Consider the following 23,993-nt stretch of genomic DNA (forward strand, 5'->3'; position numbering starts at 1 on the left):
CTATTTATTCCTTGTTTCTATCTATTAATTGGTAAACTTCTCAAAATCAGATGCTGTATTTAACTTAGTTTTATTTGTTTATTTATTTATTTTTATCTTTTCAGGATCGCACCCAAGGCATATGGAGGTTCCCCAGGTAGGGGTCATCGAATTGGAGGTGTAGCCACTGGCCCATACCATATCCACAGCAATGCAGGATCCGAGCAGTGTCTGCGACCTACACCACAGGTCACGGCAATGCTGGATCCTTGGCCACTGTTTGAGGCCAGGAATCGAACCTGTGTCCTCTTGGATGGTAGTCAGATTCATTTCTGCTGTGCCACAACGGGAAATCCAGATGATGTATGTTAGTATTCTTTTTCTTTTCTTTTTTTTTTCTTTTTTAAACATGTTTTATTTATTTATTTATTTTTTTGTCTTTTGTCTTTTGTTGTTGTTGCTATTTCTTGGGCCGCTCCCGCGGCACATGGAGGTTCCCAGGCCAGGGGTCGAATTGGAGCTGCAGCCACCGGCCTACGCCAGAGCCACGGCAACGCGGGATCCGAGCCGCGTCCGCAACCCACACCACAGCTCACAGCAACGCCGGATCGTTAACCCACTGAGCAAGGGCAGGGACCAAACCCGCAACCTCATGGTTCCTAGTCAGACTCGCTAACCACTGCGCCACGACGGGAACTCCAGTATTCTTTTTCTAACATTTGTGGTATTCCTCCTTAGTACCTCCATGGGAACTGTCTAAAATTTTTATACCTTTTTTTTTTTAGGGTCGCAACCACAGCATACGGAAGTTACCAGGGTAGGGGGTGAATTGGAGCTGCTGCTGCTGGCCTATACCACAGCCACAGCTACACCAGATCCCAGCCACATCTGCAACCTAAACCACACTCACAGCAAGGCTGGATCTTTAACCCAGTGAGTGGGGCCAGGGATTCAACCCATGAGTAATGGATGCTAGTCTGTTTTGTTACCGCTGAGCCACAGTAGGAACTCCTGGATATCTATTTTTTTTAAAAACTCCTCTCCTTTTCTGAGCCCCAGGATACTTTATTTTATTGTTAGACTGCACCCTCCCCCAGTCATAAAGTGTTACTCCCTCCTTTCCTATAAATTGCAATTAAATCTATTCATTCAAGAAAGTTCATACTATTTTCCAAAAGGACCACAATGGAGGAGAATTATTTTTATAAATGTGAGGTTTCATTAAAACATGCATCATTATCTAGCATTTCTTGACATTATCAACCTATTTACTTTGCTGATAATATTAGATTGTGAAGTCCTTAAATAACTTTTATTTCTCTTGATTTCTTTATATTGCTTACCCTAGTAGGCATTCACAGAGCAGCCTACATGCTTGTGAAACTAATTTAGTATTATTGTGCTTTCTCTCTCCTTCATATTTTTTATGCAGCATGGAATTCATCAGCAACTGGAAATAAAGGCTTTTAAAGCAAACTTTAAAATCTCTTCAATTTGACAAGTATTTGTTGAGACATTACTATGTGACTATCACTATCCTAGACTGTGAAGAATATATGATAGGGTCCTGTGAAGAAACTAAAAAACAAAAAGAAAAAGAAATAATTTAAAATAAAATATTCGAGTGCTAACAAGGGACATGAAGAAGAGGTCTGTGGGGAGCAGAGTCTTTGGGAAAACCTTATGGAGCGAGAAGGTTGATTGACAAATGAAGGCATTCCAGACAGGGAAGACACCTGATCCATGGCTTTGGAGGTGAGTGCTGAGTTCATATTTCAGGAGAAAAGTAAGGAGATTGATTTAATTGAGCTGAAGGAAAGATGAATTTACTGGGGATCCGAGTAGGGAGAATATGGAACACAAAGGTTAGCAGCTTGATGGGGGAATTAATTTTGTATCTAAATAAAATGTGAGGAGCTCCATCTCAGGTTATGTAAAGGAGATTATATGGGATCAAGATGGTATGGTCTTTAAAACAAATAATAGCAGTTTGGTGAAAATGAAGACTTCAGGAGTGACTGTTGTGGCTCAGCAGGTTAAAAACCCGACTAGTATCCATGAGGATGGGGGTTTGATTCCTGGCCTCAATCAGTGGGGGTTAAGGATCAGTCGTTGCTGCAAGCTGTGCCTAGGTCAAAGCTGTGGCTGGAATCGAGTGTTGCTGTGGCTGTGGTGTAGGCCTGCAGCTGCAGCTCGGATTTGCCCCCAGCCCGGGAACTTCCATATGCTGCAGGTGCTGCCCTTAAATAAATAAATAAATAGTAAAAGAAAATGAAACCTTCAGTTTAGGAAGGGTTTTGTTTTTTTGTTTTTGGGTTTTTGTTGTTGTTGTTGTTTTTTGCCTTTTAGGGCGGCCCCTGTGGCATATGGAGATTCCCAGGCTAGGGTTTGAATCTAAGCTGTAGCCGCAGGCCTACACCTCAGCCACAGCAACGCAGAATCTGAGCTGTGTCTTTGACCTACACCACAGCTCGTGGCAACGCAGGATCCTTAACTCACTGAGCAAAGTCAGGGATTGAACCTGCGGCCTCATGGATGCTAGTCGGATTCATTAACCCTGAGTCACGACGGAAATTCCTAGGAAGGTTTTTTTTTTTAAGTAGTAGAACAGAAAATATCCACTGGAGAAGATCTAGACATGATTATCTCAAACAATGAGAATATAAAAGTGGAACTGCTAACAGAGGGTTAAATCCTAGCAGGTCTTGCTAAATAAAGAATTTGGATCATGTATAAAGATAATTTATTTTTTTGATTTTTATTGTATTTCATTTGAATTGATAGCAGATCGGGGAAGTGGCTCTCCAGATTAAGTATTAGCAGATAGCATTATACTGAGCAGAGTGGGTACCAAATACAAGGGAACTTGGGGCAAAGTTCTTTAAAAGGTGTGTCTTAAGGGAAACCCGCCCTCTTAGAGGGCACCTTCAATTGTAAAATGAGGATTGCATTGGATATTTAAATCAGTTTACGTAAAATACTTAGAATAATGCCAGACACGTAGTAGGTCTTTTAACGTACAGCAGTTGTTGTTACTATGTTTACTATTACTGCTGCTTCTTCTACTCTTTTTTCCCCCGCGAATCGCTGCCTTTTGGCAGGGCTGGGCGTTTCTCAGCACGCTTTGCACACGCTCGGCTTTTTTCAAGATCTGGGTCTTGGGCCACAAGAACTGCGGGGTTACTGCAGCCTGGTAGCTATCCCTTTGGCCAAGGATAAGACGCGTTCGTACGACGTTTACACACCCCCGTGGCACAGAATGGTGCCTTCCTCTGATCGTTTTCCCCCCTCCCCGTCCCCCCGCCGGCCAGATCATAGTACAGTCCATACTGCGGCTGGAAAAGGTAGGGCAAAAGTTGAGCGCGCCGAGGATTTTTTCTTCTCCCGGAAGCAATTGTTCTCTAGAGCCGGAAACAGTTGCTGTTTCGAGGGAGGTGGGACTGGGCGGGTCAGGCCGCAGCGGCTGACGGCGGGGGAGGAGCCGGGTCCGCTGCCGGGTGGAGGGGCCAGGCGAGTGTCCTTATCCTAGCTACTGGGGCTCGGGCCTGTAAGCCAGTTGGAGTCGCGTCGGCGAGAACTATTGGGCCGAGCGAAGGAAGACGAAGACATGTTGCTCTTCGTGGAGGTGAGTGGACTTGGGAATCTCGCCCTGTTCGCTCTGAGGAGAGCAGGAGTGTGGAGGCGCCGGTCGGTCTCAGCGCCATGTGACTTTCCAGGCCGTACACGGCGCGGAACCGGCAGATAGGCTGACACAGCACCTGGGCCGTGCAGGCCCGCGGCTCCGCACTGCGCGCTCGCCACACTTTAGGAGGCGGTGGGAGGTGAGCGCCGTGGTGGGAGTGGAACCGAAGGTGGGGGATCGAGGCTTGTCTGGTGCGGCGTGAGAATCGGAGGAAGAGGAAAGTGTCCCATATGGACCTCCTAAAGGAGGAGAGCGGCGAGGGAGGGGGGGCGGGGGCGGAGCCTGCGGGGAAAAGGGTAATCAGGTGGGCGCGTTCCGGGGTGAAGCGAGGCCTCGCGCGGCCCTCTGGGAGCGGGCGAGCAACATGTGGGGCCGCAGAGGAAGGAAGGTGAAATTCGGCATAAGTGTTTGGAAAAGAAAGTTGAAAATCCCTTTCGAGCAAGCTCCACCACATTTTGTTTAATCCCGGTCCCTAGGTCTCTGGAACGTTCTGTGGGTGGAAAGCGAGTTAGTGTGAACCGGGGAAAAGCCGGTAGGGTTTGGAAGGCTTGAAAGGCACCGCTTTGACCTTTTGTAAAAGTTACCCAGGCAGCGGCTCCTTGATGAGGGGCGGTTACATGAACGGATAAAAGCCCTTTACAGGGGAGATCCCCAGAACGAGAGAAACCTAATTCGGGAAAAGCCGTTTTTTCGTATTGTTGCTTAACAATAGAAATATTTTTATTACTTTAATCGGAACGTCTGCTGTTGGCCTATTTTCGTTTTAAAGGTAGTGGATACCTGTTCCCCACAAATACGAGGTTTAATTTCTCTTATTTCTGTCTTTCTCTTGTGTGCAATGAGCATCAGCTGACTGGGTAATGCTTTGAGTAGATTCCAGATCATATTGTTCTTGCATTGTGAAAACGTCAAACCAGCAAAGCTGCAACTTCGCAACTTGGCACTTGTTAACTATGCCCATAAAAAGAATCTTTTCAATGAGGGAAGGAATTTACAGGTTGTATAATGGATCAGGAGCCAGGGCCAGTCTATGGCGGATTTTTTTCAGAGCACGGGGGGGATCTTAATCTTAAGTGTTGCAGCATAAAGTAAATACATGGTTGCGCTTTTTTTTCTTTTAGTCTGGTCGACAATGTGTCCAGATAAATTCGAGATATTTAAATTGGGTTTTTTTTTAAGAGACACAGCCACCTTAGAGTATTCCAGCACTGATAGTAAACATTCATTGGAAGATTCCAAGTAAATCGTGAAAAGATTTGAAATTATCGAATCCATTCTATTGATCATTTTTTTATCCTCATTGTTTTCCTTGGGCAGAATAAGAAATTAGAATAAGAAATGATTTTAAGTAGTGCCAGTTTGTGTTAGGAATGTTATGCCAAGCAAATTGTGCAGCTTTTAAGTATGTGTTTTGCCAGGCAAAGGATTGTGAAGTGTTATTTATATCAACATCAATTCCAAAATAAACTTTTCAGTTCCATATTGATTGTTTTGGCTTTGTTAAAATGTGAACTTTAATAATAGCTCCATTTATTGAGTGTTTAAGTTAGATCCTCTTGTCTTTAAAACAACATTGCAGTGTTTTACAGATGAGGAAACTGAGGTGGAGAGGTTAAGTAGCTTAGTAAAACCAAAGTAGTGGAATTGGGATTTAGACACAGGTCATTCTAATGCCAAGTCATGGCTGTCACCGAAATATTACATGTAATTAATATTTCCATTAGTCATTTTCTTTGTAAATCAGTATATGATTTTCACATATAAGAAGTTTTAATGAAAATTAATGTCACTAAACATTTGGGACTCATATGATATTAAAATCAATAAACTATAACACGCTGGTCATTTGGACTTTTAACTAATATTCAGTCCTTGTAACATTATGATGTAGGAATTATTCTAAATGAGGGAACCAAAGCTCAGAAGTTTGATGTCTAAGGTCATTCAAGTGTAAATAATGTGGGGACTAAAGTCTGAAGTCTGGCTTCTGGAACACAAGTTAGTGACTCCAAAATTTATTTTTGCACTTACTTTCGCCTAAGCCAAGAGTTCTTAATCTGGATCCCTAGTTGGAATTGAGGAAGTCCATGAACTTGGTTGAGGGGAAAAAAAATTGCCTGTTTATTTTCTCTAGATTCTAGTTGAAATCTGGAATTGAAAAGAATTAAAAATTCTTGAAATTTCAGTGGATGCAAAAAGAGAAATGTTTCATATCTTACTGAAGTTTTTGCAGATATCTTAAAATATTTACGCTCATTATTCTTTGTTATTATTTGAAAAAACTTATTTAATGCATTTGTAAAGCATGTTTATTACTAGATTAGAAATGTAAAAATACTTTGGTAACTATAACATATTGGCTTATAGATTTTATATACTTAAAAACTTTTTTTTTGGAGTTCTCGTCGTGGCTTAGTGGTTAACGAATGCAACTAGGAATCATGAGGTTTCGGGTTCAATCCCTGGCCTTGCTCAGTGGGTTAAGGATCTGGCGTTGCCGTGAGCAGTGGTGTAGGTTGCAGATGGGGCTCGTATCCTGCGTTGCTGTGGCTCTGGCGTAGGCTGGTGGCTACAGCTCCGATCCAACCCCTAGCCTGGGAACCTCCATATAGTGCAGGTGTGGCCCAAGAAATGGCAAAAAGACAAAAAAAGCAAAAAAACTTTTTTTGAAGATAGGGTTTTAAAAAAAAATTTATTTATCTTTTTAGGGCCAAACCTTCAGCATATGGAAGTTCCCAGGCTAGAGGTCAGATTGGAGCTGCAGCTGCTGTCCTACACCACAGCCATAGCAACTTGGGATCCAACCTTCATCTGCTGCCTTTAGCACAGCTCATGGCAGTGCCAGATCCTTATCCTACTGGGTGAGGCCAGGGATCAAACCTGCATCCTCATGGATACTAGGCAGGTTCATTACGGCTGAGCAATGGTGGGAACTTCCTATCTCTTTTAGAGATAAGGAAACTAAAGCACAGGGAATTTAAGAAACTTGGCCCAAATCACAGCTACTGATTATTGAAGCTGGAATTAGAACTCAAATTACTTGGCTATACTGTAATAGAAATCTGTAGGCAGAAAGGAATCTTTTTTTTTTTTTTTGGCTGTGTCCATGGCAGGTGAAAGTTCCCTGGCTAGTGATCAAACCAGCACCAGAGCAGCAACCCCAGCCACTGCAGTGACAATGCCAAATCCTTAACCTGTGGCACCAGAAAAGAACCCCAGGGAATCCCATTTTACATAATACTTAGATACAAGGGTTTTTTTTTTTAATTTGGTCTTGCAGACAAAGGGCTCTACAGGCTTTAGTCATTCATTGTTTTTTTTCCTCACCTCTTTTCTGAAGTAGACACATTCAGTGCCTGTTTCAGTATGCAAAATTGTCATATGTGTTCCAACATAAATTCTGTTGCAACAAATTCTTTTTTTTTTTTTTTTTGGCCACCAGAGGCATATGGGGTTCCCAGGTCAAGGATCACATCCAAGCCACAGTTGTGACTGACACCACAGCTGTGCCAACGCTGGATACTTTAATAATCGACTGTGCGGAGTAGGGCATCCAACCTGTGTCCTGGCACAACAGAGATGCGGCCAGTCCCATTGTGCCACAGTGGGAACTCCTGTTAAAACAAATTCTGGAAGTTCAGTGGTGTGCTATATTCTTCTGGCTGCTCACGAGTTATTTAAGTTTTTGAGTGCTAAGGAGATAATTTGCAATTTTTTCATATTTTTATGCTTGCTAACCTTTTATTCATTTATCAGATTTTCTTTCTCCAATATTTGTAGCAACTTATGTCTACTTTAGCTGTTTAGTAGTGTTTTAATTGGATTTCTGTCTCTGAGTTTTTCTGTAAAAATGAATACTTACCACCACTTAGTTAGATAGCAATGACTTTTATATACCCTAGGATGCTTAATTTTTATTTTTTTGTTTTTTTAGGGCCGAACCTGTGGCATATGGAAGTTCCCAGGCTAGGGATTGAATTGGACCTGCAGCTGCCAGCCTATGCCACAGCCACAGCAACTCGGGATCCTAGCTGTGTCTGCCACCTACACCTCAGCTCATGGCAACACTGGATCCTTAACCCACTGAGCGAGGCCAGGGATGGAACCCATGTCCTCATGCATAATAGTCAGGTTTGTTACTGCTGAGCCACAATGGGAACTCCTCACATAATTTTTAAAAATTATTTTTAATTATGGTAAAATACTCATAAAATGTATCATCTTAACCATTTTTAAGTGTATTTTAAGTGTATTAAGTACAGTTACATTGTTGTGCAGCCATCACCACAATCCATCTCCAGAACTCTGATGTTACAAAACTGAAACGCTGTACACACTAAACAGTAAATCCATAGGTAACAAACCCAACTAGTGTCCATGAGGATGCATGTGTGATCCCTGGCCTCGCTCAGTGGGTTAAGGATCTGGTGTGGCCGTGGCTGTGGCATAGACTGTTAGCTGTAGCTCTTCGATTTGACCCGCTAGCTGGGCACTTCGATATGCCATAGGTGCGGCCCTAAAAAAAAAAAGGAAAAAAAAAAGTAAATCCTCATTCCCTCTTCCTCCAAATCTTAAAAAATAACTTATCTGACTTCTAAAGTTTTTTGCTTTTTTTAGGTGATAACATTTTATTTATTTATTTTTTGGCTGCACCCATGGCATATGAATGTTCCTGAGCAGGGACCAAATCTAAACTACAGCTTTGGCACCACAGCTGTGGCAATGCTGTATCCTTAACCCATTGTGCTACAATGGGAACTCCAATAACAGTTTATTTACTTATTTATTTACTTTTGCTTTTAAAGGGGCTGCCCGGAAGCATATATGAAAGTTCCCAGGCTAGGGGCTGAATCAGCTACGGCTGCTGGCCTACACCACAGCACATGGCATCGCCAGATCCTTAACCCACTGAGCAAGGTCAGGGATTGAACCCGCAACCTCATGGTTCCTAGTTGGATTTGTTAACCACTGAGCCATGACGGGAACTCCTGAAAATGATTTTTTCAAAAATAACTTAGGGAGTTCCTGCTGTGGCATAGTGGGTTAAGAATCCGACTGCACCAGCTTGTGTCACTGCAAAGCTGTGGGTTGGAACCCTAGCCCTATGCAGTGAGTTAAAAGATCTGATGTTGCCACAGCTGTGGCATAGGTCACAGCTGTGGCTCATAGTTGACCATGGGCCCGGGAACTTGGCATATGCCATGGGTATGGCCATAAAAAAATTAAAAAAAGAATGACTTAGAAGAAGAAAATGCCTAAATGAATTAATTGTTAAATGAATACCAGCAAGTATAAATAAGTGAAGAGCTGAGTGGTTTTTGAACAATATGATTTTGAAATAGTAGAACTGGATGCAGAATTTTATAATCTATAAAACATTTTCTAGTAAAAATATTTTCAGATATATTGGACTGAAAATGAAGTAGAAATTACTATTATTTTTATTATTTTTTGTCTTTTTAGGGCTGCACTGGTGGCATATGGAGGTTCCCAGGCTAGGAGTCCAATCCAAGCTGTAGCTGCTGGTCTACACCACAGCCACAGCAACACCAGATCCAAGCCTGTCTGCAGCCTTCACCACAGCTCACGGCAATGCCAGATCCTTAACCCACTGAGCAAGGCCAGGCATCAAACCTGTGTCCTCATGGATACTAGTCAGATTCGTTTCCATTGAGCCACAACGGGAACTCCTAAAAATTATTTTTGATGTGTGAAAATGTGGAATCCTCAGAAGTGAACATAAAGATATAAAAGTACCTCATGGTGCTTCAAATTACAGTTTGTGAAAAACCAGTAATGAAAAATATTGATAGTCAACTATTTTATATTATATATATATCTTCTATCATTTATGTATTTTGGGCTTGTTCAAACTATCTGCCAGCTCCATACTACTTCCCAACTAATGGAAGTGATCTCTGGTACTAGACATGAACATTTAAAATATGTAATTTTGGTCTTCTAGGTAGGAACTTAAAGATTTTGATGGAGTTCCTGTAGTGGCTCAGCAGAAACAAATCTGACTAGTACCTATGACGATGTGGGTTCGATCCCCAGCCTTGCTTAGTGGGTCAGGGATCCAGCGTTGCCGTGAGCTGTGGTGTAGGTTACCAATGCAGCTTGTATCCTGTATTGCTGTAGCTGTAAAGTAGGCTGGCAGCTGCAGCTCTAACTCAGCCCCTTGCCTGAGAAACTTCCGTATGTTGTGGGTGCAACCCTAAAAAGCAAAAAATAAAATAAAAAGATTTTTGACCCTGTGGTCAGAGATGGGGTCTGTGTCTGTTTGCAGAGGAGTGGAAACTAGAGGAAGGGCCAGGGATTGAACCTGAGCCACAGCAGTGACCCAAGCCACTGCAGTGACAATGGTGAATCCTTAACCCACTGTGCCACAAGAGAACTTCAGCATTTTATTGTTCCAATAGTCTTTATTTTGCTCAAGTTGTGTTTTCTTTAAAGTTCAGGAATTAGAGGGGGATTTATAGTCCTAAAAACATTGTAAACTTTTGTGTTTTGCACTGCGATTTTCTGTAAGGGTTTGTGAATCCTGGGTTCACATGTTAGCAAGTGACAACTTTTTTTTTGTCTTTTTGTCTTTTCTGGGGCCGCACCTGTGGCACATGGAGTTTCCAAGCTAGGGGTCCAGTCGGAGCTACAGCCGCTGGCCTACGCCACAGCCACAGCAACACCAGATCCATGCAGCGTCTTCGACCTACACCACAGCTCATGGCAACGCTGGATCTTTAACCCAGAGCAAGGCCAGGGATCGAACCCACAACCTCATGGTTCCTGGTCGGATTCGTTAACCACTGAGTCATGACGGGAACTCCAAGTGACAAGTTTTTTTGAGCCTCAACTTCCTGTCTGTAATTTGAAAATGATTCTTCTGGCAGGTTGTGTTCGTGGTGTTTATGTATTAAGCCTTGTTTTTGATACGCTTCAGGTCAGGGCTTGACATATGCTATCATTTGATCATCACAGCTAGTGTAAATTGTCCAGTATATAAATATTTGCCTTTCAAAATGACTGAAATTTGTGCTTTTATATATTAAATATTTCTGGGAAATTTATTAAAACCGGATGATAGTAGCACTGTTAATTACTACTGTGATATATATAACTGAGTTTAAGAGGTGTATAACTGAGTTGGGCTGTGGTAAAGGGGTTAAGAATCTGATTGTAGTGGTTCAGGTTGCTGCAGAGGCACGGGTTGAATTCCCTGGCCTGGGAAATTCCACATGCTGCAGGTGTGGCCATAAAAATTTTTAATAAGGAGTTCCTGTTGTGGCTTAGCAGTTTAACAACCCAATGAGTATCCATGAGGATGCAGATTCGATCCCTAGTCTCACTTAGTGGGTTAAGGATCCACCATTACCAAAAGCTGTGGTATAGGTCACAGCTGCAGCTTGGATCTGGGATTGCTGTGGCTATGGTGTGGGCCAGCAGCTGTGGCTCCAGTTCGACACCTAGCCTGGGAACTTCCATATGCCATGGGTGCAGGCCTTAAAAAAAAACAAACATGTATAACTTTGAGTTTTAATCCCAGCCTTATTAATTTGCTCCAATTCTGAGTAAGCCGAACAGGTTAATTATCTAATTTTAAATTTTTAATAGTTTGAGTGTATTATTTTTATTTATTTATTTTGCTTTTTAGGCCCGCACCCGTGGCATATGGAGGTTCCCAGGCAAGGGGTCTAATCTGAGCTATAGCTGCCTGCCTACACCACAGCCACAGCAATGCGGGATTCGAGCTGCTTCTTCGATCTACACCATATAGCTCACGGCAATGCCATATCCGAGCTGTAACTGCAACCTACACCTCAGCTCACGACAACACTGAATCTCTAACCCACTGAACGAGACCAGGGATCGAACTCTCAACCTCATGGTTCCCAGTCGAATTGCCTTCCTCTGAGCCATGATGGAAACTCCAGTTTGAGTGTATTATTAATTGGGCAAATAAAACTTTTAAAAAATGAAGATTGCAGTCTGTTAAAAATAGAGACTCATTTACATGCAGTATTTAAAGAAATGATAAAGTGCAAATAGGCACTTTATATTTGCTCTTTTGGAAGAAAAAAATTTCATTTCTGATGTCTAAGTGTAAATAAATGTAAGAAAAAGAAACTTGAATATTACATCCTCATATTTCCCCTCTTGTCTTGTCAGACATTTGAACCAATCTTTAGTTCAGAAAATATCTCTGTATTCATATAAATGACTGGCTCTAAATTAAAGATAGTAGAGTACTTTAAATAAATATTACTACAAGTATGGTATGAACATAGGCATTTAGCCAAGGAGGAGGGATTTTTGTTTGGTATTATTACTGAGGGAAGAAAAAAGCATTTTCTGTGTCAGGGCAGAAAAATTGGAAGTAATCTAGTTTGTTTAGGCCAGTATTTCATACAACTAGATACTGCAAGCTACAAAACAGATAGTGACCATACCTCCCGTTTTGTCCTAGACAGTCATAGTGTACACCTGTTTTCTGGAACAGATGTCTCCATTTTATTCTCAAAAACGTCCTAGTTTCAGAGTTCCCATTGTGGCTCAGTGGAAGTGAATCTGACTAGTATCCGTGAGGACCCAGGTTTGATCCACAGGCGTTGCTCAGTGGGTTAGGGATTCAGTGTTGTCATGAGCTGTGGTGTAGGTTGCAGTTACAGCTCATATCTGGCATTGCTGTGGCTGTGGTGTAAGCTGGCAGCTGCAGCTCCAGTTTAACCCCTAGCCTGGGAACTTCCATGTGCTGCGGGTGAGGCCCTAAAAAGCACAAAAAAAAGGTCCTAGTTTGTGTGGGTTTTTTTTTTTTTTTCTTTTAATGGCCACACCTGTGGCAAATGGAAGTTCCTGGGCTAGGGGTCAAATCGAGCTGCAGCTGCTGGCCTACACTACAGCCATGGCAATGCCAAGTCTAAGGCAACTCTTCAACTTAACAGCTTGCCACAATGCCAGATCTTTAATCCACTGACCAAGGCCAAGGATTGAACCCCCATCCTCATAGACACTATGTCAATTCTTAACTGAGCCACAATAGGAACTCCATTTTTTTTTTTTTTTTTTTTTTTTTTTTTTTTTTTTTTTGTCTTTTTGCCTTTTCTGGGGCCGCTTCCCAAGGCATATGGAGGTTCCTAGGCCTTGGGTCTAATCAGAGCTGTAGACGCCAGCCTACAACACGGCCACAGCAACATGGGATCCGAGCCGCATCTGCAACCTACACCACAGCTCACAGCAACGCTGGATCTTTAACCCACTGAGCAAGGCTAGGGATGGAACCTGCAACCTCATGGTTTCTAGTCAGATTCATCAACCACTGTGCCACAATGGGAACTTCCAATTTTTTTTTTAAGATGTCATCTGCAGCATATGGAAGTTCCCAGGCCAGGGATTAAATCCAAGTCACAGCTGAGACCTGTGCAGCAGCTAGGGCAACTTAGGCTACAGATCTGACAATGCCAGATCCTTTAACCCACTGCGCCAGGCTGGGGATATAACCAGAGTCCTGGCAGTGACAACGCCAGACCCTTAACTTGCTGAGCCACAAGAGGAGTCCTGTACTTGGATTCTTAACCCACTGTGCCACAGCAGGAACTCCTGTATAATAAGTTTTCAGAAGAGATCAGGGATTCACTTTGTATTTATTGGCAGGTCCCTCCCATCCCCATGTCATTAACAAAGCAAGATAGTGTACAGTTGGTACTAAGTATTTGTTGTTGTTGGAAGTTCCCTTCGGAGCTCAGTGGAAACAATCTGACTAGCATCCATGGGGACGAGGGCTTGATCCCTGGCCTCACTCAGTGGGTTAAGGATCTGGCATCACTGTGAGCCATGGTGTAGGTCACAGACAAGGCTTGGATCCCTCATTGCTGTGGCTGTGGTATAGGCCAGCAGCTACAGCTCTGATTCACCCCCTAGCCTGGGAACCTCCATATGCTGCAGTTGTGGCCCTTAAAAAAAAAGTATTTGTTGTTGAATTAGCTATGGAAAATTAAATTTATAGGATTTAAAAAATTTGTAGTTTAACAACATAAGGAAAATTCTATCCTTTTGAGCTGGAAGAAGGAAAAAGGTAGAAGGGCAGTGACTGAGTAATAATGCTAAGATACATTTATATGAAAGGTTGACTAAAAGAACAGATTACAACCTGGACTCTGGGGCCAGGCTGCCTGCTCAGGTTAGGCACCTTCTAGTTGTATGACCTTGGGCAGGTTGTTTACCCTCTGTTTATCAGTTTCCTTATCTATACATTGAGGATAATGTTAATAGATGAGATATAATTATGTATGTCAAAGTGTTAAGAGGATTGACTCTATGTAAAGCACTTAGTGTCTGGTACATAATAAACATATACAAGCTGCTGCTTTCATATATACTTATGAAAGATAAGTCTTGTTTCAGTTTTTGTAACAAATGGTTTGCTGATTTGAGTATGCGTATCAGGAATAAAAGATTCCTTCACAGGATGCAAAAGTCCCCAGGCCAAGGATTGAACCCGTGCCACAGCAGCCATGTACTGCAGTGACAGTGCCGGATCCTTAACCTGCTGTGCTACAAGGGAACTCCAAAAGATGCCCTTTTTTGAAAAGGATTATTTTGATATTTAATATTGGTATTTGAGGTTTGAGATTTTGGGTTCCTTTGTATAGCTAACTATACCGTAGCTATTGACTTTATCAGATGACCAATTTGGTTTTCTTTTTTTAGGACCCGTGGCATATGGAGGTTCCCAGGCTAGGGGTCGAATTAGAGCTACAGCTGCTGGCCTACATCACAGCTCACGGCAACGCCAGATCCTTAACCCACTGAGCAAGGCCAGGGATCGAACCCTCATCCTCTTGGATACTAGTCAGATTTATTTCTGCTGAGCCTCAGTGGGAACTCCCAGATGACCAGTTTGAAGTAAAATTGCTCAGTATTTTGAGGACTATGTAAATTACTTAAATGTTAAATATCTATTGACTAGGTTCTGAATCTTTAACAATAGGGAGGTTCATAAATCTCATATATAGAGCTTTCATAAATTTCATTGGGCTATAGGTGACTTACAATGCTGTGTTATTTTCAGGTGTATAGCAAATTGAAGCAGCCATACATATACATATATATCTGTTCTTTTTCAGATTTTTTTTCCCCATACAGGCAGTCACAGAATATTGAGTAGATTTCCCTGAGCTTTCTAGTTTTTTTGTTTGTTTTTGAGTACTCATCAGCTGCCATCTGACTGGGGTAGTGGGAACTGGGAGATACGTCTTCTCTTTCCCTTTGATACTAGAAGACTATCAGTATTAGCTTTATTGATGAATAAACTTAAGGTTTTCTTCCAGATGTGGAGTAAGTGAATCTTGATTCTTGACAACTTGGCAAATGACTTAGGGTGACCCATTTACCTTGCTATTTAAAGTGTGAGGGAGTTCCTGTTGTGATGCAGCGGAAACAATCCAACTAGGAACCATGAGGTTGCAGGTTCAATCCCTGGCCTCGTCAGTGGGTTAAGGATCCTGCATTGCCATGAGCTGTGGTGTAGGTCGCAGACATGGCTCAGATCTGGTGAAGGTGTGGCTGTGGCATAGGCCTGTAACTGTAGCTGTGATTCGACCCCTAGCCTGGGAACCTTCATGTGCTGTGGGTGTGGCCCTAAAAAGCAAAAAATAAAATTAAATTTAAAAAAATAAAGTGTGAGCTTCAGGAAACTTCTTTACCCCAGGGCTTGTTATAGAATACAAACTCTCTAGGCGTTCCCTTGTGATGCAGCAGGTTAAAGACCCGTGTTGTCACTGCAGCTGCTGTGGTGCAGGTTTTACCCCTGGCCTGGGAACTTCCGTATGCTATAGGCGTAGCCAAGGGGTGGGAAAAAAAGAAACCTCTCTGGCCTGATCCCAGCAGTGCCGAATCAGAATTTGCATTTTGTCAAGATCCCTAGTTTTTTTTTTTTAAATTGTTGCACCCATGACAAGGGAAATTCCCCTGGCCAGGGATTGAATCTGAACCACAGCTGCGACCTGTGTTGCAGTCTAGCAGTACCTCATCCTTTAATCCACTCTGCTTTGCTGGAGATTGAATCCATGCCTCTGCAGTGACCAGAGCCATTGCAGTCAGATTCTTTTCTTTTCTTTCTTTTTGGCTTTTTTAGGGCTGTACCCCGAGCATATGAAGTTCTCAGACTAGGGGTCGAGTTGGAGCTACAGCTGCCAGCCATCATATGCCACAGCAGCTTGGGATCCAAGCTGTGTCTGTGGCCTACACAGCAACACTGAATCCCCACCCACTGAGTGATGCCAGGAATCAAACCCACATCCTCATGAATATTAGTCGGGTTCTTAACCTGCTGAGCCACAGCAGGAACTCCCCCTAGATGATATTTATGTACAGTAAAGTTTTAAAAACCCATATGATATGTAAATTTTATAGTTGGTCTCTGTGCTTGTCACTGTTCAAGATGCTAGAGAAAAGTAAACCAGAGACAAGATCATTGCCATCATGGAGCTTGCAGACAAATTAATTCAGATTGGAATAAGTGGTTTGTAATAGGGAGTAAATTTTATTGCATAACTATCATGAATTTTATCTTTTTTTCTAAACTGAAAATTGGCTGAACCATGGCCCTAGGATAAAAATTAATGTAGAACTGAATTGACTTCTGCCCTGGGGACTCTAGTTTTTACCTGGTAGCTATTTTCTATATCCATTTCTTCTGGATTATTAGCCACTCTAGGTAGAACTGCAGCCAGGGACTATTTGGCTTGATGAGGTTTATAGTGTTCCTTAAGTAGTATGTAAGTAGTTGTCCTAAATGTTTCCAAGGCAACTATAGTAAAGTGGCTAAGAGCCACTACAGAGTAGTGGCAGACTCTCCAGACTGCCTAGGTTCAATGGCTGGCTCTGTGTTATTAGCTGTGCAACCTTGGGCAGATTACTTTACCTTTAGGTGGCGTAACTTTTAACTTATCTGCAAAATGTGGATAATAGAATTTAACTATAGCTGTTATGAAGATGAATTAAGTGTTCCATAAATGTTAGCTATCCTCCTTTGTCAGAATGGGTAAAAAATTCCCAGTTTTCATTTGCACTTTCCGTAAAATGCCCCTAAGCATCTTCTGGTAGGACCGTGGAGTTTTATGCTGGAAGAAATGATGGGTGTTAGTTTTGTTTCTTTTCTTTCTTTCTTTTTTTTAAAGTAGGTTTGTGGTCCTCTCAATACAGGAGATGTAAAAATTAAACCTGGATGATTTATCTGCCATGAGGCAAAGAAGGTTAATCAATTTATATACTTTATTTCTGTTTTTCAGCATTTGTAGGGTTAAGTGGCATGGGATTTCTGTTTCTGATAGTAAATAGGTAAGTAAAACAAATGGTTGCATATGACCAAAGAGATGATTTCACCATATTTATGGTGACTTTCCCCTGACTTTGGGTTCTCTTACCTTAAAACTACTTTCTTAGTACAGGAAGTCACCCTTTTGCTAAGAAATTTTCCCTCTTTTTCCTTTCATTTGTATCTTTCCCCAGATAGGAGCAGGCATAAAATGGGCCAATGGTGAGGACTACTTTTGGCTTATTCGATAATGACGTATATTGCTTAGAGTTAGAAGTGTTGACCTTTTAGTTTTATGGGCTGACAATTTGAATATTTTTGTGGTGATTTGAGATTATCTGTGTGCTTATATACTGCATATGTTTATGTTGGCAGATCGTTTCAGCATGCACTCGAACAATTTACATCCTTTAATAGGTATTTTAGGATTTCCTGCTGTGGCGCAGCAGGTTAAGGATCCAACGTTGTCTGGCATCGTGGGTTTGATCCTCAACCAAAAGGGAAAAAAAAGGTGTTTTATATAACTGGGGCTCAAGGGTTACTTACAGTTCTGTGGAAGAGATAAGGATTTTTATGGAATTCTTTATTAAACCTCAGTCAAAAGATGAGTCAAACGTGGTTATCCAGAATTTAAGTGAAAAATCTTTGTTCTTTTTAAACTAACTTGTCAGATTCATTATTGTGTTATTTAAAAGACTATTACAGAAAAATATGTCAACTGGGGGGGCGGCAGGGGAGTAATGTGCAGTAGCTGGATGTGGGATCTCCATTCCCAGACCAGAGATTAAACCCAGGCCACAGTGGTGAAAGTGCTGAATCCTATCCAGTAGACTACCAAGGAACTACCCCACTCTTCAACTTTTTTTTTTTTTTTTTTGCTTTTTTTTTTAGGGCCACACCCACAGCATATGGAAGTTCCCAGACTAGGGGTCGAATCTGAGCTACAGCTACAGCTGTCGGCCTATGCCACAGCCCCAGCAACGCCAGATCTGAGCCATGTCTGCAACCTAGACCACAGCTCCTGGCAACACTGGATCCTTAACCCACTGACCAAGGCCAAGGATCGAACCCGTAACCTCATGGTTCTTAGTCGGATTTGTTAACCACTGCACCACGACAGGAACTCCCTCATTGTGTATTTTCTGAAAGTTAAAGTTAATAGATGTTAATTGTAGAAAAATACAGAAAAACACAAAAGTGAAAATAAAAATTCTGCTCAGAAGTAACGAGTAACAACACTGATTTTTTTTTTTTTTTTTTTTTTTTTTTTTTTTTGTTAGGGCTGCTCCTACAGCATATGGAAGTTCCCAGGCTAGGGATCAAATCAGAGCTATAGCTACTGGCCTGTACTATAGCCATAGCCACATGGGATCTAAATTGAATCTGCCATCTATGCCGCAAGTTGCAGCAACACTGGATCCCTAACCCATTGATCAAGGCCAGGGGTCGAACCTGCCTCCCATGAATACTAGTCAAATTCTTAACTCACTGAGCCACACGCAATAGGAACTCCAACACTGATTTTTGGTTTTCCACATTTTCTATGTTTATGCATTATTTCACAGAATTAAATCATTTCTTTAATAGGATAGCATTTTGCTTGGAGTTCCCATTGTGGCTTAGCAGTAACAAACCCGAATAGAATCCATGAGGACATGCATTTGATCCCTGGCCTTGCTCAGTGGGTTAAGGATCCAGCATTGCGGAGAGCTGTGATGGAGACAATGCAGGATTCCTAACCCGCTGTACCACAAGAGAACTCTTCCCGTTTTTAAGAATGTTATTTTGAAATTATAGATTTTCACAAGAAGTTGCACCCCAAATGTACCGAATGGTACCATGTACTTTTTACCCAGGTTCCCCCAGTAGTAACACCTTGCATAACTATGGAATAATGTAAAAATGAGCAAATTGATATTGATACAGTCTACAGAACTTACTCAGATCTCATCAGCTTTATATATAATTGGGGTTTAAGACTCTAGGATATTCTGTATGTGACTAGACTTCAGTTACTAGACAAATTTTTCTTCTGTGTTGATGTCTCAGTCTGTTCAAGCTGGTATTACAGTATCACGGATTAGGTAGCTTATGAACAAACAGATTTATTTCTGGGAAGTTTGGGATCATGGTGCCCGCAGATTTGGTGTTTGGTCAGGGCTTTCTGATTTATAGGTGGTACCTTTCAGTGTGTCCTCACATGATAGAAAAGGGCTAGGGAGTTCTGTGGGATCTCTTTAAGAAGAGTACTAATCTCATTTATGAGGGCTTCATTCTCATGACTTAAGAATCTCGGAGGCCCCACCTCCCAGTACCATGACTACTGCTTTGTAGTTCTACTGTGGTTTTTTCTATAATTTATAATTTTTACAATTTGTAAAGATTTTTATTTTATGCTCTACTTTTTATAAAGCAATGATTTTTTTAAATTTCTAGGTATTTTAATAAAATAGCAATTATAATGGTTTACTTTTTGTGAACCTTTTAATTATTACTTCACGTTATTTTACTTTTGTAGTTCTATTGTTAATAGTAACCTTCCAGACTCTTTCTGTTTTTACATACCAATGTATTTATCTACACAGTGATTGTATGCATTTGGTAATACAAAAAACAAAATGTTTATTGTTTTGCAACTTGGTTTTTTTTTACTGAATAATACATCTTGGAGCACTTTCAATATTGGTATAATAGACCTTTTTTTTTAACTTTCATAAACTCTATTATGAAGTATACTATATTTAACCATTTGTCTACAGATGGACATTTAGGTTGTTTTCAGTCTTACTAATGGGATTGGTGCTGTGATATACATTCTTTTTTTTGTCTTTTTTTGCCTTTTCTAGGGCCTCTCCCGAGGCATATGGAGGTTACAAGGCTAGGGGTCGAATCAGAGCTACAGTTACCGGCCTACACCAGAGCCACAGCAACACCATGTTTGAGCCTCATCTGCGACCTACACCACAGCTCATGGCAACGCTGGATCCTTAACCCACTGAGCGAAGCCAGGGATGGAACCCAAAACCTCATGATTCCTAGTTGGATTCATTTCCACTATGCCGGGACAGGAACTCCTCAAACCCTTTGATTTTGGATATCGTAGATACTGGAATTTTCAAATATAGACTATATAATTATATTTTATTTATTTATTTATTTGTTTATTTTTGCTTTTTAGAGCCACATGTGAGGCATATGGAAGTTCCCAGGCTAGGGGTCAAATTGGAGCTGCACCTGCTGGCCTGTGCCACAACCACAGCAGCACAGGATCTGAGCCAAGTCTACAACCTATACCACTGCTCATGGCATTGCCTGATCCTTAACCTGCTGTGTGAGGCAGGGATTGACCCGTGTCCTCATAGATACTAGTTGGGCTCATTACCACTGAGCCATATGGGAGCTCCCAGATTTTTTTTTTTTTTTTTGTTTTGTTTTGGCCTTACCAGTGGCTTGTAGAAGTTGATGGGCCAGGGATTAGCTCTGACCAGGCTGAGTCCTTAACCACTAGGCCACAAGGGAACTGCTAGAATGTTTAAAAATGCTTAAAAGAAGACAAGAACTGAAAGGGTGATTTTTTTTTTTTTTTTTTTTTTTTAAGAAAGAAAAGGAAGTTCCCTTCTGGCACAATGGATTAAGGATCTAGCATTGCTGCAGCTGTGGCACAGGTGGCAACTGTGACATGGATCTGATCTGTGGTCCAGGAACTTTCATATGCCATGAGTACAGCCAAAAAAAAAAATCAGATTTCAAAAAGAACCAAAAGGAAATTTAAGAAGTGGAAAATATAAAAAGAAAACTTGGAGACTTACTGGACAAGTTGAACACATCTTAGAAACAGTGAAGAGATTCCCATTGTGGCACAGCAGAAATGAATCAGACTGGTATCCATGAGGATGCAGGTTTGATCCCTGGCCTCTCTCAGTGGGTCAGGGTTTCAGCCTTGCTGTGTGTTGTGGTATAGGTTGAGAGAGAGGAGAAAGGAAGGAAGGGAGAATTGATGCAGTGGAAGAAAGATCTTATATTGCTCAGAATGTAATTTCTTAGAAAGACAAAAGTCTGGAAAATAGGAAAAAGAGATTAATACTAAGAGAGGTGGTGGGAGTTCCTGTCATGGCTCAGTGGTTAACCCAACTAGGATCCATGAGGATGCAGTTTCAATCCCTGGCCTCGATCAGTGGGTTAAGGGTCTGGCATTGCCATGAGCTGTGGTATAGGTCACAGATACAGCTTGGATCTGGCATTGCTATGGCTGTGACGCCATGTAGGTAGCATGTACAGCTCCAGTTGGACCCCTAGCCTGGGAACCTTCCATATGCCCTGGATGCGGCCCTAAAAAGCAAAGCAAAAAAAATTTTTTTTTAATTTAAAAAGAGGTGAAACATAAGGTATAGAATATTCATTGGTGTTTATAAGGAAATAACAGAGCTTGGTGGAAAGGCGGACTTGAAGACTGAATGTTTTACGGAATTGATGAAAGATGCATCAGATTTCAAAGAGTTCAGTGAATTTGAAATAGAATAAATAAAATAATAAATAAAAGAGAATTCCAGGAATTCCCACTGTGGCCAAATGGGATTGGCAGTGTCATTGGAGAGCTTGGACACAGGTTCAGTCCCTGGCCTGGCACAGGGATTAAAGATCTGGTGTTGCCGCACCTGCATCTTAGGTCACAATTGCAGCTTGGATCTGATCCCTGACCCAAGAACTCCATATGCCTCAGGGCAGCCAAAAAAGTAGGGAAAAGAAAAAAAAAGAATTCCACATTTACGGAGTTTCCATTGTGGCACAGCAGAAACAGATCTGACTGGGAAGCATGAGGTTGTGGGTTCCATCCCTGGCCTCACTTAGTGGGTTAAGGATCTGGCGTTGCTGTGGCCGTGATGTAGGCCGGCAGCTGTAGCTTCAATTGGATCCCTAGCTGGGAACCTCCATATGCCACAAGTGCAGTCCTAAAAAGCAAAAAAATAAAAATAAAAATAAAATTAATAAAGAATTCCACACTTAATGATTGCAAAACACCATTGACAAAGATTAAGCAATCAGAGATAAAAGAGGCTAGGAATGACAGCTGCACTAATGGCTGATTCCCTCCCCCCGCCCTGTCTTTTGTCTTTTTAGGGCCACACCTGCAGCATATGGAGGTTCTCAGGCTAAGCGTCAAATCAGAGCTGTAGCTGCCAGCCTACACCACAGCCACAGCAGCTTGGAATCCAAGCCGGATCTGTGACCTACACCACATGTGGCTCACAGCAACACTGGATCCTTAACCCACTGAACGAGGCCTGGGATCAAACCTGAATCCTCATGGATACTAGTCAGGTTTGTTAACCCCTGAGCCACGAGGGGAACACCTCCTAATGGCTGTTTCTTTTCTTTTTTTTCTTTTCTAATGGCCGCACTCACAGCATGTGGAAGTTCCTGGGCCAGGGATTGAATTCCAGCTGCACCTACAACCTACCTCACATCTGCAGCAATGCTGGATCCTTAACACACTGCACCAGGCCGGGGGTCAAACTGGTGCCTCCACAGAGACAAGCTGGATTATTAACCCAGTGTGCCACAGCAGGAACTCCCTAATGGCTGATTTCCGATCAGCAGTAGTGCAAAACAGAAGGCAGCAATGATATCTTTAATGTGCTAAAGAGGAATTATGTGCTTAGCGAGATTTCTGTATATAGCAAAAAAGTGGAGGTAAAAACAAAAGTATTTTTAGAGAAACCACAACTTGAGAGTTTACTAAAAACATTATGAATGACATTGGGGAAGAAGGAAGATGAATCCAGAGGAAAGTTCTGAAATGCAAGAAAGAATGATGATCAGAGAACATGGCCCACATTTATGTAAATGTAAATAAATATTGACTGGGATTTCCCTGTTGCCACAGTGGGTTAAGGATCTGAAGTTGTCACTGCTGTGGCTTGAGTTGAAGCTGTGGGGATGGTTCGATTTCTGGCCTGGGAACTTACACATTCCAAATGTAGCCAAAAATAAGTACCCCTATAAGACTAAAATAGTATGTATTATGTACATGCGGGCATAAAGGACACAAAATAATCTTTGATTTTGTACTATACACTTCATCATATATGTCCTGATTTGAAAATTCTCTAACAGATAATAAGGTTTTTTGGTTTTATGTTTTTTTGGGAGGGGGGAGTTCATCTTTTTAGGTCTGTACCATGGCACATGGAAGTTCCCAGGCCTAGGGGTCAAATCGACTTATGCCACAGCCACAGCAGCGCGGGACCTGAGCGGCATCTACAACCTATACCACAGCTCCTTAACCCAGTGAGCGAGGCCAGGGATCAAATGTGCATCCTCATAGATATTAGTTGGATTCTTAATCTTCTGAGCCCCAACAGGAACTCCCAAGCTTGTAACTTCAGAAGGGCTTGACCAGATGGTTAGAGACCATCCTAGTGCTCCCACTCCCAGTCACCAGGTTACCAAGTTGCAAGTTGCAGGGTTCTTGATGAGGCACAATGGGAACTACAGGCAACATTTTAGTGGAATGTTTTACTGATGAAATGCTTTATGAGGAAAAATATCCCTGATGTAGATATTGTAGCAGATCATGTTTTCTTCTCACCCATGTCTACATGTTTATGTACTTTTTTGTAGTTGTGAGTTGTTATTGTATGGTTAATACTGATTTCATACTTAATTTCTGTGTCAGAGTGAAATACTAGTAGCTATGGATTAAGAAGTTGGTGAGACGATAGATGAGAAGAGTATTCAGTGCAGTGCCTAGCCCAAAGAATTGTTTGCTTTTGTAGTGGTGGTGGTTATGGTTGGGTTTTCCTCCCCCCCACTTCCTTGTGTGAAAGCATTTTCTTCTTACTTTTTTAATTTAAAAAATATTTTATGGCCACTCCCATGGAATATAGAAGTTCCTGGGCCAGGGATTGAATCCTGAGCTGCAGCAGCAACCTACACTACAGCTATGGCAAGTGGATCCTTAACCCATTGTGGTGGGCTAGGGAATCACACCACACCTCCACAGTAACCCAAGCTGCTGCA

The 23,993-nt window shown here is 41.8% G+C and overlaps 1 protein-coding gene across 19 annotated transcripts in view; it reads left to right on the top strand.

Moving 5' to 3' along the window:
• The window catches only part of LARP4 (La ribonucleoprotein domain family member 4), a 176,304-nt gene that overhangs the window by 104,731 nt on the left and 47,580 nt on the right, over positions 1-23,993 (top strand). For 5 of the 19 annotated variants that reach the window (XR_002343945.1, XM_021091649.1, XM_005653120.3 and 2 more), the window contains exon 1: positions 3,433-3,604. The exons of 5 other annotated variants lie outside the window; for them this stretch is intronic. Coding sequence is in view for 6 of the 14 variants with exons in the window: in XM_021091649.1 (XP_020947308.1) it covers positions 3,587-3,604 (18 nt within the window). In the remaining 8 variants the exon portion in view is untranslated. Of the gene's footprint in view, positions 1-1,411; positions 1,735-3,403; positions 3,605-3,705; positions 3,801-16,947; positions 16,997-23,993 lie in introns of those variants that run through there. 9 more of the 19 variants (XM_021091655.1, XM_021091654.1, XM_005653121.3 and 6 more) reach the window with 8 other exon arrangements.

This window comes from Sus scrofa, chromosome 5 (genome assembly GCF_000003025.6).
Source record: "Sus scrofa isolate TJ Tabasco breed Duroc chromosome 5, Sscrofa11.1, whole genome shotgun sequence".
Taxonomy (NCBI): Eukaryota; Metazoa; Chordata; class Mammalia; order Artiodactyla; family Suidae; genus Sus; species Sus scrofa.